Source organism: Cyprinus carpio, chromosome B9, assembly GCF_018340385.1.
Source record: "Cyprinus carpio isolate SPL01 chromosome B9, ASM1834038v1, whole genome shotgun sequence".
Lineage (NCBI taxonomy): Eukaryota > Metazoa > Chordata > Actinopteri > Cypriniformes > Cyprinidae > Cyprinus > Cyprinus carpio.
The window spans coordinates 8,610,873-8,625,108 of NC_056605.1; the positions used below are offsets into that span (position 1 = coordinate 8,610,873).

General features: G+C 43.1%; 1 protein-coding gene across 1 annotated transcript in view; it reads left to right on the plus strand.

The window, feature by feature from the left end:
- The window catches only part of LOC109096249 (collagen alpha-1(IV) chain-like), a 62,495-nt gene that overhangs the window by 28,041 nt on the left and 20,218 nt on the right, over positions 1-14,236 (plus strand). The window contains exons 5-30 of the mRNA XM_042730883.1: positions 30-74; positions 185-247; positions 394-447; positions 563-589; positions 1,063-1,140; positions 1,273-1,335; positions 1,443-1,478; positions 1,579-1,617; positions 1,910-2,002; positions 2,101-2,136; positions 2,461-2,520; positions 3,045-3,080; positions 3,221-3,265; positions 3,362-3,394; positions 3,549-3,609; positions 3,701-3,736; positions 3,837-3,988; positions 4,229-4,301; positions 4,381-4,464; positions 4,547-4,617; positions 4,944-5,135; positions 5,302-5,470; positions 5,558-5,650; positions 5,741-5,845; positions 6,108-6,205; positions 6,309-6,459. Of these exons, the coding sequence (XP_042586817.1) occupies positions 30-74; positions 185-247; positions 394-447; positions 563-589; positions 1,063-1,140; positions 1,273-1,335; positions 1,443-1,478; positions 1,579-1,617; positions 1,910-2,002; positions 2,101-2,136; positions 2,461-2,520; positions 3,045-3,080; positions 3,221-3,265; positions 3,362-3,394; positions 3,549-3,609; positions 3,701-3,736; positions 3,837-3,988; positions 4,229-4,301; positions 4,381-4,464; positions 4,547-4,617; positions 4,944-5,135; positions 5,302-5,470; positions 5,558-5,650; positions 5,741-5,845; positions 6,108-6,205; positions 6,309-6,459 (1,993 nt within the window). The remainder of the gene's footprint in view (positions 1-29; positions 75-184; positions 248-393; positions 448-562; positions 590-1,062; positions 1,141-1,272; positions 1,336-1,442; positions 1,479-1,578; positions 1,618-1,909; positions 2,003-2,100; positions 2,137-2,460; positions 2,521-3,044; positions 3,081-3,220; positions 3,266-3,361; positions 3,395-3,548; positions 3,610-3,700; positions 3,737-3,836; positions 3,989-4,228; positions 4,302-4,380; positions 4,465-4,546; positions 4,618-4,943; positions 5,136-5,301; positions 5,471-5,557; positions 5,651-5,740; positions 5,846-6,107; positions 6,206-6,308; positions 6,460-14,236) is intronic.

Genomic DNA, 14,236 nt, shown 5'->3' on the forward strand with positions numbered 1-14,236 from the left:
ATTTATAATAGAGATTTTTCTTCTTGTAGGGCCCACCCGGTGTGGCTGGTTTCCCAGGACATCCAGGTATTCCAGTAAGTTGAACTTCTTTTCAGAGAAAATGGATTATCATTAATACATTTTAGGAAAAACATAAACTTTCTGCAATTCTGTATGTTTCTGCTATTGCTTTGATTTTCTGCAGGGTCTTCCAGGTCTAGAAGGTGCACCAGGACCTCAAGGAATCCCAGGCTGCAATGGAACAAAGGTGCACCATGTTTGTTGTTTTTATGAATTTATGAATCCTTAAAATGCAAAGTGAGCCTATTGGGATGAGCCACTACTTCAACAATCTTAAATTATTCAGAATATCCTGAGTGGGATTGAAAAGAGGATTTATTTTGTGTTTTGCAGGGGGAGCGTGGTTTTGATGGAATTCCAGGGGTTCCGGGAGTGCAGGGACCACCGGTACGAGTAGTTTTATGTCATGTATAACATTGTGAGTTATAAGTCACTATATGTTGTCAATCCAGTCCAGCAAAAGATTCCCAACTTAACAAATATTATTCTGAATCTTTCTCAGGGTATTCCAGGTTTGAAGGGAGTAAAGGTACGGAGCACAGTCTAACTTAGTTTTGCAATAAGTCATGAACGGCCATATGTTACAGTGACTTTACCACAAGTATGGGGTGTTCTTAAAGAGGCAATTCACCATTGGCTTTTAATTACACTTGGCTGTCTATATTTTTTAATATCTGGGTGCAGTAACATGGAAAAAGAGTACACATTAATCATTTATCTGTACTAAAATATAAAGCTGGTTGAAAATTAAAAAATAAAAAACACAATGGAAGCACAACCTGAAGCATGAAGAGTGTCTAAAACAATTGTAACCATGGTAAAATCAATATAACATACAGCCTTGAGTGCATAGTTGCTTATATGAAATGAAAGTAATATGGTAGAAGAGATCACTAATTATATAATATAATAATGAAAAAAGTAGTTTAAGGTCAGTAGTTATTGACATGTTTTGAAAACGGTGTAGTAAAGTTTGTGTGCGCTCATATTTTCTTCTCATAGGGAGATCCTGGTGGTATTATTGGAGTACCCATTCCTCAAAAAGGAGACAGGGGCTTGCCAGGACAACCTGGTTTACCAGTAAAGATTTTAATGCACCTCTTTGTGTTTATGTTGAACATATGCATTTTCTCTTTATATCTTCCTGTCTTGTCTGTATACATTAACATGTTCCATTGTTTCCAAACTCTATCTTATTCTCTTCTTTTTTAGGGACTAAAAGGTAATCCTGGACAACAAGGGCCAAACGGCCCACATGGACCAATGGGACATCCTGTAAGTCTGAAATTAAAATATCTAAAACAAATTGTAGCCTAAAGCACAACTAACCAACACCAGTGAACTTGCTCCTGAATCTCACATCATGCAATTTTTCTATGAAGGGAAGGCCTGGTGAACATGGCCAAAAAGGAGAGCCGGTAACTGTTCCACTCATCTGAAATCTTTTGAAAATTTGATAACATTTGGGTCTAGACTCAGTGAAATGACCAGCGTCTGTCTTAACTGTCCTTGTTGTAGGGTGACAAGCTGACGTTTGAGGGTGAGAAAGGACAAAAGGTGAGGAACCACAGGTTCAAAAAAAAAAAAAACATCTGACATTAGAACCTATATGGCACTTGCTGTATGTGCTTCAGCCAGGCAAACACAAAGTAATAAACTAGATCGGCCTAAGTACTTCCTGCTAATGAACATGGCTGGAAGCTGACAATATGTTACAAACAATAAGCATAAGCATCAAACTCTGTACCCAATTTGGAGTCCCCATCTGTTGCATCACCAAAGCTGACTGGCATCTTTACAGGTATAGCATCACTAATTATCATAATCATGTCCTGTTTCTTTTTTTCAGGGAGAAAAAGGTTTAACCGGTCCCCCCGGTCCACGAGGGACATCAGAGGAACATGGAGGCCTTGGCACAACAATTTATATTCCTGGACCACCGGTATGGTATCATCAATATTTTTACGTATTTTTAGTGGCTACTTTTCTTTTATCTATGTTACATTTTTCAGTGTTCCATGTATCTTGCATATTTTCTAGGGTGAAATAGGCTCTAAAGGAGAGAAAGGGGAAAGGGTAAGTGGCAGCACAAAATTGTGGACTCAAATACAAATATAACTACATTGTACAGAATCAGTTCTATAATTAGAATAATATTAGAAATTCTATTATACATTTTGTATATATTAAAACATATTATAACATCATACAAGTTTGTAATTACATACTACTACTACTACTAATAATAATACACGTATGTGTGTGTGTGCATGTCTGTCCTGCCAAACAAAATGTAACCTTTGTTTAAATCTTCGACTTTCTGAGTTCGTCTAAAGATAGCTGCTTTGAAATTATATGTATTGTGAAAAAAAAAAAAAAAGCCTTTGCCCTCATTTCCAAGGTTTTTGTGAACCACATCAACATGGAATGAAAGGTGAACTAGGACCACCAGGGCCAATCGTAAGTGACCTGTACAACAACACAAATGTTTACTTATTAAAGACATTTAGCATAAATCAGTCAGCTTTAACTCTTAAAATTTCATACACCGCTAGTGAAAATGTGCTTTTCTTTTTTTAAAAAGTGTTTTTTTTTTTTTTTTTTTACTTACTAATTATATTATCAGCACAACAAGTTGAGTCAAAGGTTAGTCTGAAGAAAAAATTAAAAGTTTGTGAATGCTGTAGTATTTGGTTTGTCCCACTTTTGCTTTAGACAGCAGAACTCAAGCTGCATGAACTACACAAGTTTGCATAAAACCTGACGATCATCTTCATAGAGCATCTTGAACCTCTGTACAAAGAGCCACATTATCAATGTCACTCATTTACTTTGTGCACTATTTCAGTTATAAATAACTGTATTCATTTAAGCCATAAAGTGTAATCTTGTTTTATGTTAGTAATGATTGTTGACCTACTATCTCATCATATGATAGTATTTTATATTATGTGAAATCTGAACTTCACTTTATGTTTTCAAAGGGGAAACCAGGGAAGGATGGACAGAATGGAGAAAAGGTATGGTGATCTTAGACTGTGACATTTCGAGACTTTCAGACCTCATCAGCGATGCGTTTTTGTTAAATTTGATTGTAGTTAGTCATACTCTCTTATTTCAAATACTTTAATCAGATTCTTTTTGAATCGCTTTGTGATAGGGGGATCGGGGCTTCCCTGGTACTCCTGGATTTGATGGCTTAAAGGTAAGAAACTACTTCTTGAAGGGTCATGATGTGCCTCTAGACATATGCATTTTTTTTTATTTCATTTATTTCTGTTATGACTTTTGTTCATGTTAGGGGGACAAAGGAGAAAGAGGACCACCAGGATATGTAAGTGGTTATCCAACTCCATAAAAACTAAGATAATGCCTGCTGTGCTGAAACTCAACTGAAGACTATCAAAGCCACACTCTGATTCTGCACCTGATTCACTTTGAACAATCTTTTGGACTGGTAGTGGCTAATTATAATATTTATCTTACAGGGTGGTGGTCTTCCTGGCCCTCCTGGTCCTCCTGGCCCCCCTGGAGCAGAAGGAGAGACAGGTGATGTCTGCATAATGTCTTGTCAGTATCTGGTTGTCCTGTCGAATACTGCAGTGTCTTTATTTGTTCTTCTGTTTTCTTCATTCATCAGGTTATTCAGGAGAACGTGGAGATCCTGGTCCCCCAGGTGAGAAAAGCACACTCTGATTAATTGTTAGAATTAGGTTGGCATAATGTAATAGTTTACAAAAGTTATCCCTTTTCTTCATGATCTTGGTTTACTGCAGGCCGGTATATTCCTGGTCCTCCTGGACTTCCTGGCCTCCCTGGAGAGATTGGCCAGAAGGGAGATAAAGGAGCTGATGGACTGTCTCTTGAAGGTCCAAGAGGATCTGATGGACAACCTGGCCCCCCTGGACACACATCACAAATAACCAATAAAACAAAAAAAAAAAATAACTTCTTTTTTTTTGTCATGCTGTAATATCATTCTGCAAACTCATGGAAAGAATGGAGTGACCATGTCACTGTAAAGAGAGACTTGAGATATACATATTCACTAAATCCAATGGGTGAAAGGCTAGTAGTGAGGAGACAAAACATATAAAGTTTCTTGTGTGGTTCCTTTGATTGTCCATTCCAAAGTGTCACTGGCATTGTTATTTCTATTTTAGATGTAGACTGTAATATTGAAAAAGGACCTCAAGGCCCCCCTGGACCTCCTGGGTTGCGAGGAGAGATTGGACAGAAAGGTGAGGCGGTCATTCAGTCATCTATTTGTTTACTGTAGTTTTGGTTTCATCAAAAAAATTGATTGAGTTTTTCTTTCAGGTGATCAAGGTGAAACATGCACAGAGTGCACTGCTTTTGGGCAACCAGGTTTACCTGGTCCTCAAGGGCCAAAGGGTCAGCAAGGTGAGAAGCAATGAGCAAGGCTTTGTTTTGGTATGTTTGATCTTTCTGAGATTATGCACCACGCTGGATGTTTTCATTTTAGGTTATCCTGGACAAGCGGGGAGTAAAGGAGAGAAGGGTGTGACAGGACCTCCTGGGCCTGCTGGAATTCCTGTATGTATATTTTCCATCCTAATTAAACAGTTATTACTTATTATGTCAGTTTTTTGTGGCACCCTGAATACAAATGCATCAGTAATGCACTGTACACACCAGGGGTGCCGCCATGGTTTCTGAACCCCATGAAGAGCATATTTACTCGTGTCCCTTTCCCCTTGGTAGAAATTGTGTTTGGGCCCCCTCTACCTTGTCGGGCCCTTGGAATCGTCCTAATCTTCCCCTCCATTACGGCGCCCTTGGTGACCACTATAAATATGGATGTAAACACTACAGAATCCTATCAATATTTACCTTTCTTTTTGCTTGTCCTTCAACTTTAGGGTCAAGATGGCTCTCCAGGTTTAATGGGTGCCCCTGGCTCTCACGGTGAGCCTGGTGATGTCTTTGTTGCTCCAGGGCTGAAAGGAGAACGGGGTTTACCTGGTACTACTGGAGACAGAGGGATTCCAGGTGTTGATGGGTTACCAGGAAAAGATGGTCGGCCAGGGCAACCTGGACCAAAGGGAGAGCCTGTGAGTACAAAGTTTGAAAGATCCACCAAAACAGTCTAGACAAATAGCTGAATCCAATTTTACATCTAATTTACAGTGTATCTGAATTCCAAAGTCTATACTGCAATGTTTTATTAACCATGGAATATCTGCTGTTTTGATTCATAAATCTTTTTTCTGTGATTAGGCTAGATTTGGTATTAAGGGTGATCGTGGCCTGGATGGAGATCGTGGTTTTCCCGGTCCTCCGGGTGAGAGAGGTCCCCCAGGTCTTCCAGGCATAGGTCAGCCAGGTGAATCTGGTGAAAAAGGCTTAGCAGGTTTGCCTGGTGCACCAGGAAGGCCAGGATTACCAGGTCAGTGATTTATACTAAAATGTGCTTAGCCACCTGTTGTCATCGTTCTGCTCTTTAAAACAATCACAATCTCAAATATCTTTTTAGGAGTTAAAGGTGAACCTGGTAAAACTATAAGTTTACCTGGACCTCAGGGTGCCCCAGGACCTCGTGGAGAGACTGGCAGACCTGGACTTCAAGGTAAATTCAGGTTATGCTAACGTGACATCCTGCCCAAAAACTGGACTCAGTGCTCTGTTGTACTGACGTCTCTTTCACTTTATCACTCAGGTGACACAGGTTTTCCAGGTGAACGTGGAGTTACAGGATTACCAGGAGACAAAGGTGACCCTGGACTGCCAGGAACCGGCTTTCCTGGGCCCCCAGGACCAAAAGGCAAGTACCATATATGATGTCTAAAATTGTTAAATTTTGTTTTAAGGTAAATGCACTAATACTCTGCACATTTAACTATTAAACCTTAAAGATCATCATTGATAAAACAGCTACAGTGGCAAAGATTCTAGGTTTCACGTTAGTCTTTATTCTAGCTGACTGTAGTGAGAATTACTTTTGCATAAATGGGTGTCAAATCATGTTTCAATTATCTAATCTAGACTCTATCACCTTTCTAACTGTTCATCTTTCCCTCTACTAGGATACTCTGGGATTCCAGGTCATGCTGGGATTCCAGGAGAGCCTGGTCAACCAGGTCAGGATGGCTTGCCTGGTCGTGCAGGGACACCTGGGCAAAAAGTAAGATGGTGGATGGCTTTAAGACTTTTCCACGTATTATGGTTGCACAGAAAATGTTAAATTATATCACTTTTTCATTGACCCTAAACTTTATCATATACAGGGTGAACCTGGCAAGGGTCTTCCTGGTCCTAAAGGTGCCATAGGTCAGCCAGGAGTGCCAGGATTTCCAGGGGAGAAGGGTAATCCTGGAATGCCAGGGGTTCCTGGAACTGAGGGACGTACTGGGCCACCTGGACTACAGGGAATCAAAGGTTCATTTACTGTGTTGGATTCACATAATACTTTTGAATAGATTTACCAGATGTTCTGAAAGTACCTCTTTTAGACCTGATTAAGGAACTTTTAGCTAGGTATGGGTGCTATCCTGGTATGAACGTGTTACGTGTGTTGGTGTGCAAAACAAAGCGCACGACAAAGGAATATAATCAAAATAGTTATTTTTATATTCCACAGGAGAGAATGGGCACTGCCAAATGATAGCAGACAAAGGAACATAGGGGAACAGACTTAAGTAATAGAAACTTAATTGGGAGAACTGAAACGGGTGTGGAGCTAATTAAATAAAAAACCATGGAAACAAACAAGGCAGGAGAACGGAAACAGAAAACTAAACCAAAACAGATCATACATGTAAAAGTTCGCCCCCGCCCGGAACGGTGCATCCTTACACCGACAAAAGTCCAACAGAGGAGGGAGGGTGGGGGTTCAGGAGTGGGGCAGGCAATGGAAAGGGAGCATGGACCATAAGACCAGGGCAGAGTGGATGGAGGGAGGAGCCAGGGAGGAGCCCGGAGAAGGAGGAGCCAGATGGAACTCCAGAGGCCAGCCAGGATAGCGGCCCATGGTGGAGTCGACGGCAGGAGGAGCCATGGTGGAGAAGCCGACAACAACAGGGGGCCGACTGACGGAGACTGAGCCACTGGATGAGGAGCCCAGGATGGAGCCGAGCAGACAGAGCCAGGTTGACACTGAGGATCCAGAGGGCCAAGGCGGAGCGACTGAGGATGGAGATGGAGCCAGAGGAAAGGAGGAGCCTGAGAGAGAAGGAGGGACAGAGTGATGAGGCGAAGCCAGAGGAGTGGAGTCTCAAGGTGGCGGATGGTCGACAACTGACCAAGGCTGAGCCGGTGGGGCTGGTGGGATGATGGGCCAGGATGGAGACGAGGGAGCCAGGAGCCAAGATGGAGCTGATGGGTCGGAGGGCCGAGGTGGAGTCCGGGTCTCGTAGGCTGAAGGTGGAGACAGGGGATCCTCCAATCCCAAGGTAGCTGGTGATAGCAAGTCCTGAAGCACAACCGACCCACTGGACATGGCGTGCTGAGGGTGAGCTGAGGGACTTTCCTGAGGCAGCGACTGGGCTGATGGACTGGCAGGCTGGTACAGAGGAGGAGGGAGTGGGAGGCTGGGTGGGAACACGAGGACATGAACTGGGCGGGACCAGTGGAGACACTGGAGTTTCAGGGCTGGGCGGAACCAGCAGAAACACAGGAGATCCAGGGGCACAGGGTAATACTTCTCCAAACCAGTCTATTAAGTCCATCTTAAAGATATCCATAAGTTCCCTTGAAAACATCCCAGAAACCGGCTGCAGCTCACCCTCAGTGGCGGGAGTGTGGGCGGGGCTTCCCTCTAAGTCCTTGAATTCCACCAGTACTCCCTTGGGGACGGGCGATGTTACGTGCTACCACACCTTGTCAGAACGTTCTTGAGGCTCGGGATCCGGGGCGACGATAGGCTCAGTACTGGTGATGCTCACTGGCTCATGTGTCACGACAGGCTCAGGCTCTCCATCTGTGGCGAGCTCAAACATTTGCTCCGTGCAGCAGGATGATGGCTGGCTGGTCTCTGGTTCGGGAATGGGGCTGGAGATATCTATAATTGTGATCCGTTATTCTCCAACACCCACTCCACGAAAGTGGCGAAATGTTCTTTGTGACCGTTCGCTGGCAGGCGTGTCTTACACCGCTCGCTCAGGCTGGTGTGATAGAATGTGCAGAGTGAGCGGTCAGGGAAGTCCGTAAGGCACACCAGATAGAAAAATTCCCTGGTATGGTCCTCCAGCAAACGGTCCTGTTGCTCCAGGCACAGGAGTAGAACTGCTGGGATTTCCATTCCGGGAGAGGGGAGAAACAAAAACAAAAGGAAAAAGAAAAAAATGCTGCTATTATAAATCCTTAGTAGGTCGATTATTCTGTTACAGTCTCTAAAGTAAGACGAAGAAGACCGGAATAATCCACAATGAAAGTCTTTAATATTGTACTCCGCATGAAACATCAAACATGAACTAATAACCAACAAAATACTAAACAGGATGAAGACTTTAAATAAGGCAACTGATGAAGGGGAAAACAGGTGGAGGGAGTTAACTAATAATGACCAACAAGCAAAAACCATGGAAACCAATAAGGCAGGAGAAAGGGAAGCCAAAAACTAAACCAAAACAGCTCAAAACCATAACAGAAAGTGACTACCGGTATTATGTTGTTCCATGATATGGATTTTGCTATAACGTGGATTCCGATATATATAACGACCAAGCGGCCAGCGGCGAGTAAACCTATGTCTGATCAATTTAGCCATCTCAAATCATCAAGACTTGCCTAAAATGAAATCTATAGATATAAAACAGTTCAAGCATATAAGTTCAAGTTCAAGTCTGCTTTATTGTCAATTTCCACATGTACAGTACATACATACAGAGAATCGAAATTGCGTTACTCTCAGACTCCGGTGCATACAGATAACATTAACATTAAAGCCTAAAAAAATAACTAGATCAAATATAAAATGTAGATACAATTATACAATAAGGGAATTATAAAAAAAAAAGACATATAATAAAAATAAAAGTTAAAAATAAAGTTAAATAAAGCAGCGCAAGGTAAATGACAGATATAGTGCAAATCAATGAAGTGAACAAAAGATCAGTTAAAATAATTTATATATAAAAAAAATCACCTACAAAAAAAATCAAAAGTCTGATTAAAGTGACAAGTGACCAAGAGCAGTTATTTAACTGACTGATGAGGTAGTTCCATGCCGAATGAGGTAGTGAGCGGTGAGTGAGCAGACCAATGCTGCACAAGTGACTCGTGCATGTCATCATATAATTAGTGTGTGTGTGGGGGGGGGGGGGGGGGGTTCATAGTTCAGTGGTGCCTGGGGAAGAAGAGGGGAGGGGGGGCAGGTTCGGGAGGGAGTTCAGCTTCCTGACAGCCTGGTGGATGAAGCTGTCCTTCAGTCTGCTGGTCCTGGCCTGGAGACTCCGCAGTCTCCTCCCTGATGGTAGCAGGCTGAAGAAGCTATGTGATGGGTGAGTGGGATCACCTGTGATGCAGAGGGCTTTGCGGGTGAGACGTGTTCCATAAATGTCCTGGAGGGAGGGAAGAGAGACACCAATGATCTTCTCAGCTGCTCTCACTATGCGTTGTAGAGTCTTTCGGCAGGACGCGTTGCAGGCGCCATACCACACAGTGATGCAGCTCGTCAGGATGCTCTCGATGGTGCCTCTGTAGAATGTGTACATGATGGGGGGTGGGGCTCTGGCTCTCCTCTGGCTCTCCTCAGTTTGCGGAGGAAGTAGAGACGCTGCTGTGATTTCTTGGCCAGTGCTGCAGTGTTGCAATGTTTAAGCGTTAAACCTAGATAGATGTGCACTATATCCAAGAGTTTGCCCAGAGTGGAAGCTAAAGTGCGCTTTGCAGGACATGGAGGCGCAACGTAAAATATATAAATAACAGTATATAAATACTGTTCAGTTTCTTGCACAGACTGATGGTTTTGTGTCTTTACACATCAATGTATCGTCACAAGCTGCAGGGTTTAATTTGGTTTTGTTTGTGTATGTTTTTTTTAGTTTTATTGTATGTTTTAGCTGTGATTCCCATCCACTTACATTATAAGACTGATAGATTGCAACGGTTTGAGCTAAAAATCTTGGATTGTGGAGAAACATAGTCAACTACATCTTGGATGCCCTGGGGGTAAGCAGATAAACATCAAATTTTTATTTTTGGGTGAACTATCCATTTGAGTTGCGTCTGTTGTTAGATGCAAGTCTACCTTTAAGGAAACCAGTTTGGTCTGGATGGATCATAGATTGTGTGACTTTTTCTATTCTATGGGCTAGTGTTTTGGCGATGATTTTAATGTCTACATTGATTAGGGAAATTGGATGATAGCTTGATGGTAGTGTTGGGTCTTTATTGGGTTTGAGAAGGAGTGAAATTGTGGCTGTGTTCATGTTATCTGAGAGTTTTGATTTCTGTTTTGATTCATTTATCATTCAGATAAAGAGTGGTGATAAAATGGACCAAAGGTGTTTGTAGAATTCAGCAGGGAATTCATTAGGACCTGGTGCTTTATTGTTCGGCATGAGTTCATTGCCTTTAAAAATGTAATGTTCTGTTAAGGGGGATTCAAAAGTTTGAGTTATTTGAAGTTTAAGTTGAGGTAGGCTGATACTGTTGAGAAATGAATTGATGTTTTTCTGAATTGGGTCTTAAAGATTCTGAATTTATTTATTTGTTCCAGTGAGTTGGTGGATTTCCCTGCTGTGTCCGTAATAACTGGTATTGTTGTTTTTTTTCCTTATTTTTTTAATTTTTTATTTGATTTGCCAAGTATTTACCATATTTGTTACTGTGATGGAAGTCTTCTTGTCTTAGCCTTTGAATTAGGAATTGGGTATGTTTATTTATTAATTCATTTAATTTGGATGGAGCATCAACTCCTCTGAGGGGACATTGCTCCATGACAACATGTCTGTTCCATGGTTTAATTTGCCCGGTACATGCTCTCAGCAAATGCAAGTTGAGCTGAACCCATTCCAAGAGGCGCTCTACCAAAATGAAGAGGCACTTCGAGGAGAGCCCTCCCTGGTGATTTATGTAGGACACCACAGTCATGGTGACAGAGCGGACCAGAACATGGTGTCCCCTTATGTCCAGCAAGAATTTCTGAAAGGCTAGACATACTGCGAGCATTTCCAGGCAGCTGATGTGTAGCCCTCCCTCTGCTTTCGACCAATGGCTGAAAATCAGTTTCCCTGTTGGCTCTATGTCGCATAGAGTTCCCCAACCAATGTCAGAAGCATCTGTCAAGTCAACCTTCCTCCTGCATACCATCTTCAGGGCCACACCCTGATCCATCCACTGAGAGCTTTTCCAAGGGGCCAGAGCTGATACACAGGCCTGGTCTACATTGATACAAAAGTGTCCATGACACATGCATGGGATGGAACCCGTAGTTTCAGGCTGGGGGACAGTGCGCTCTTGGCAAAACTGACCCTGAGTCCCAGGAATTTGAAGTGGCTGAGGCGGAGGTATCTGTGACATAGCAGCTCTTCCTCTGACAGGGGCTAAGACAAGCCAGTTGTCGAGGTAGTTGTGAATGAGGATTCCCATCTGCCTCAGAGGGGAAAGAGCCACGTCCAAAATGGAAGGACCGTGTGTTGATAAGTCTCTCCCTTGAAGGCGACTCTCAAGAATCGTCTGTGATGGAGGGCTATCTGGATGTGAAAGTAAGTGTCTTTCAGGTCCAGAGAAAAGAACCAGTCCCCTGGGTGTATTTGTGATAGGATCTGCTTCAAAGTGGCCATCCTGAACGACCATTTCATGAGGGTGCAGTTCAGGTGTCTGAGATCGAGGATGGGCCACAGGCCGCCATACTTTTTGGGGATGAGGAAGTAATGGCTGTAGAAACCCGACTGGCCTTTTGCCAGTAAATTCAACATGTGTGCCTTGCTCTGAACCAAGGCGGGGACCACACCGCTGAAACGCGGGGGTCTTCGAGCAAATTGAAGTGAATAACCTCATTTTATTATCCCCAAAACTTCTTTTTCTGCTTTCTTTTTGTAAATGTTTGTGTTTTATTTTGCCCGCTATCACAGCGGCTCGGTGTATGGGTGCATGATAAGGCCCAGCATTTACAACAAACACATTGTCCTCGGTACCCGGAACTGAACGGGGTGCTTGGAGGAATACTCGTGGCAGTTTGTGGGGTGGTCCGGCTGTAGCAAGACTTTGCCCCTTCCTCTTCCCGCAGATCAGAACGACACCTGTGGTGCCGAGTCCATCTCTACCTTGGGCTGGGAGCCCTGGTGCTTAGGAAACGGGTAGTGTCTGGCCGAGCGGGAACGCTGTCGAGACTCAGGCTTAGCTGGCTGGGTGGCTGTGGCAGCAGGTGCAGGCTTCACAGACTGCAGAGTCAGCTCAAACTTGGGGTGACTGGGAGCAGATGCAGAGCTGGAACGCTTTGGCTGGAAGTACCGCATCACTTGCAATGACTTCTGAGCTGTGGTCTATTTGGCATGTAAAGCCAGGTCTGTCCCGCTGTGCAGTTCTTTGAAAACAGAAGGAATCCAGTCCAGACTCGTCCTGCCATAGAATGAAATGCAGAGGCCGCCTGCCTGGCTGAGGAGTATGCTCATCCAGCAAGGGCAGACGTTGTCCTGCATGGCTTGCAGGGTTGAGCAACTTTCACTTTCCACCTGATGGCAGTGGGCGGGTAGAGGTGTGTGGCCACAGATCCTTCCAAGGGATGCAGCTTTTCATACCCCTTCGCTTCGGTGCCATCTACAGAGGTGAGTACGGAAGAAGACGAAGCACGCAGGCGGCCTGAGTATGGGGCAAGCCACGATCTAGTGAGCTCATCGTGGACCTCCGTGAAAAACTGAGAGGCTTGCTGATGAGGGGCTTGACGACGCCCCGGCAGGAACCATTAGTCCAGGCGGCTATGAGTGGGCTTCTTCGGGGGAAGACCACTCCAATCCCAGACTACTTTCAAGAGGACGCGGAATATTTCGACGTCCATCCCGCTCAACCAGCTCATGACCAACTAAGGTCCAGCTTAAAACAGCTCAAACCAGCTGTCATGCTTTAAACATACCTAACCAACATATGGGACATGATCAATGCCAAACACTTTCCTCAGGTTTCTGGCTGACTTAGACAGTCCCTCCAGGATTTTGCGATTCTGCGATCACTGAATTTATCGCAAAATCAAGCAAACTCCACAATTTTCACAAGAACTCGCAAATTATAATAATTGCTGCAGATTTTTCTCAAATATTGGGTTTAGACGCGTCCCATGATGTCATCGCAACGCACATTCAGTCAAAGAAAGGTTCCAAAAATGGAACAAATAACACTGCATTCTCTTCATGGCCGATTTACAAAAGCTATATTGGACAAACAAACTGAAAGCAGAACGAATCCGAGCTACTCCTTGGGGCTTCGCAGCGCAGACGGTTTATCTGCTCAGGCCGGAGCCCTGGGCTGATCTCAATCACGTGACGCGACACCATTATACACAGTGCTGGGAAATAAGCCTACATTGAAGAAAGCAGTCGAATTTGCCACAGAATCAATAACATCTCTGTGAAATCTTGTGAGAAGCATTCAAATTCAGAGCAGAATTCTGCTAAAGCTACAGATATCAGAACAAACGCCACTGATGTGAAAGCCAGGAAAAACATTGTTCAGTAAACACAAATCAGCACCATTCAACATGGATTTAACATAGTAAACTACAGGAACAACTTGTGGCAGAAATTGTCTAATGTTTTCGAATTTTTTTAAATGCCTGACACAACTATTCCCAGCACTTCAAAGCTTTAAGTATTACCGAATTTGAAAGTTATTTTTAATGTGATGACATTATTTGTTCATCCTTCATAGGGTGCCCCCATTTATAAAACTAAAAGTTTCATGATGTACAGTAGTCAACATATTAAGTGGATCAAAACCTTTCATCAAATTTGTCCCAAAACCAAAACAATACCCGTTCTTGTCTTAGGACAACTTTTATTAACTTTTTTGATCCACTTCAAATGTTGATACTGTAGGAAATCAAAGACTTATTTAAAAATAAAAAATACATTAAATTACCACTAGTAGATGGCTGCAGAGAAGTACTTATAGGCTTATTAGCCATTTCCCCTCCCTAATATATATATATTTGTATTTATTCAATTATATTTAGATATTATGAATGACAGTAATAAAAGTTAATTTTATCTGCATCTCA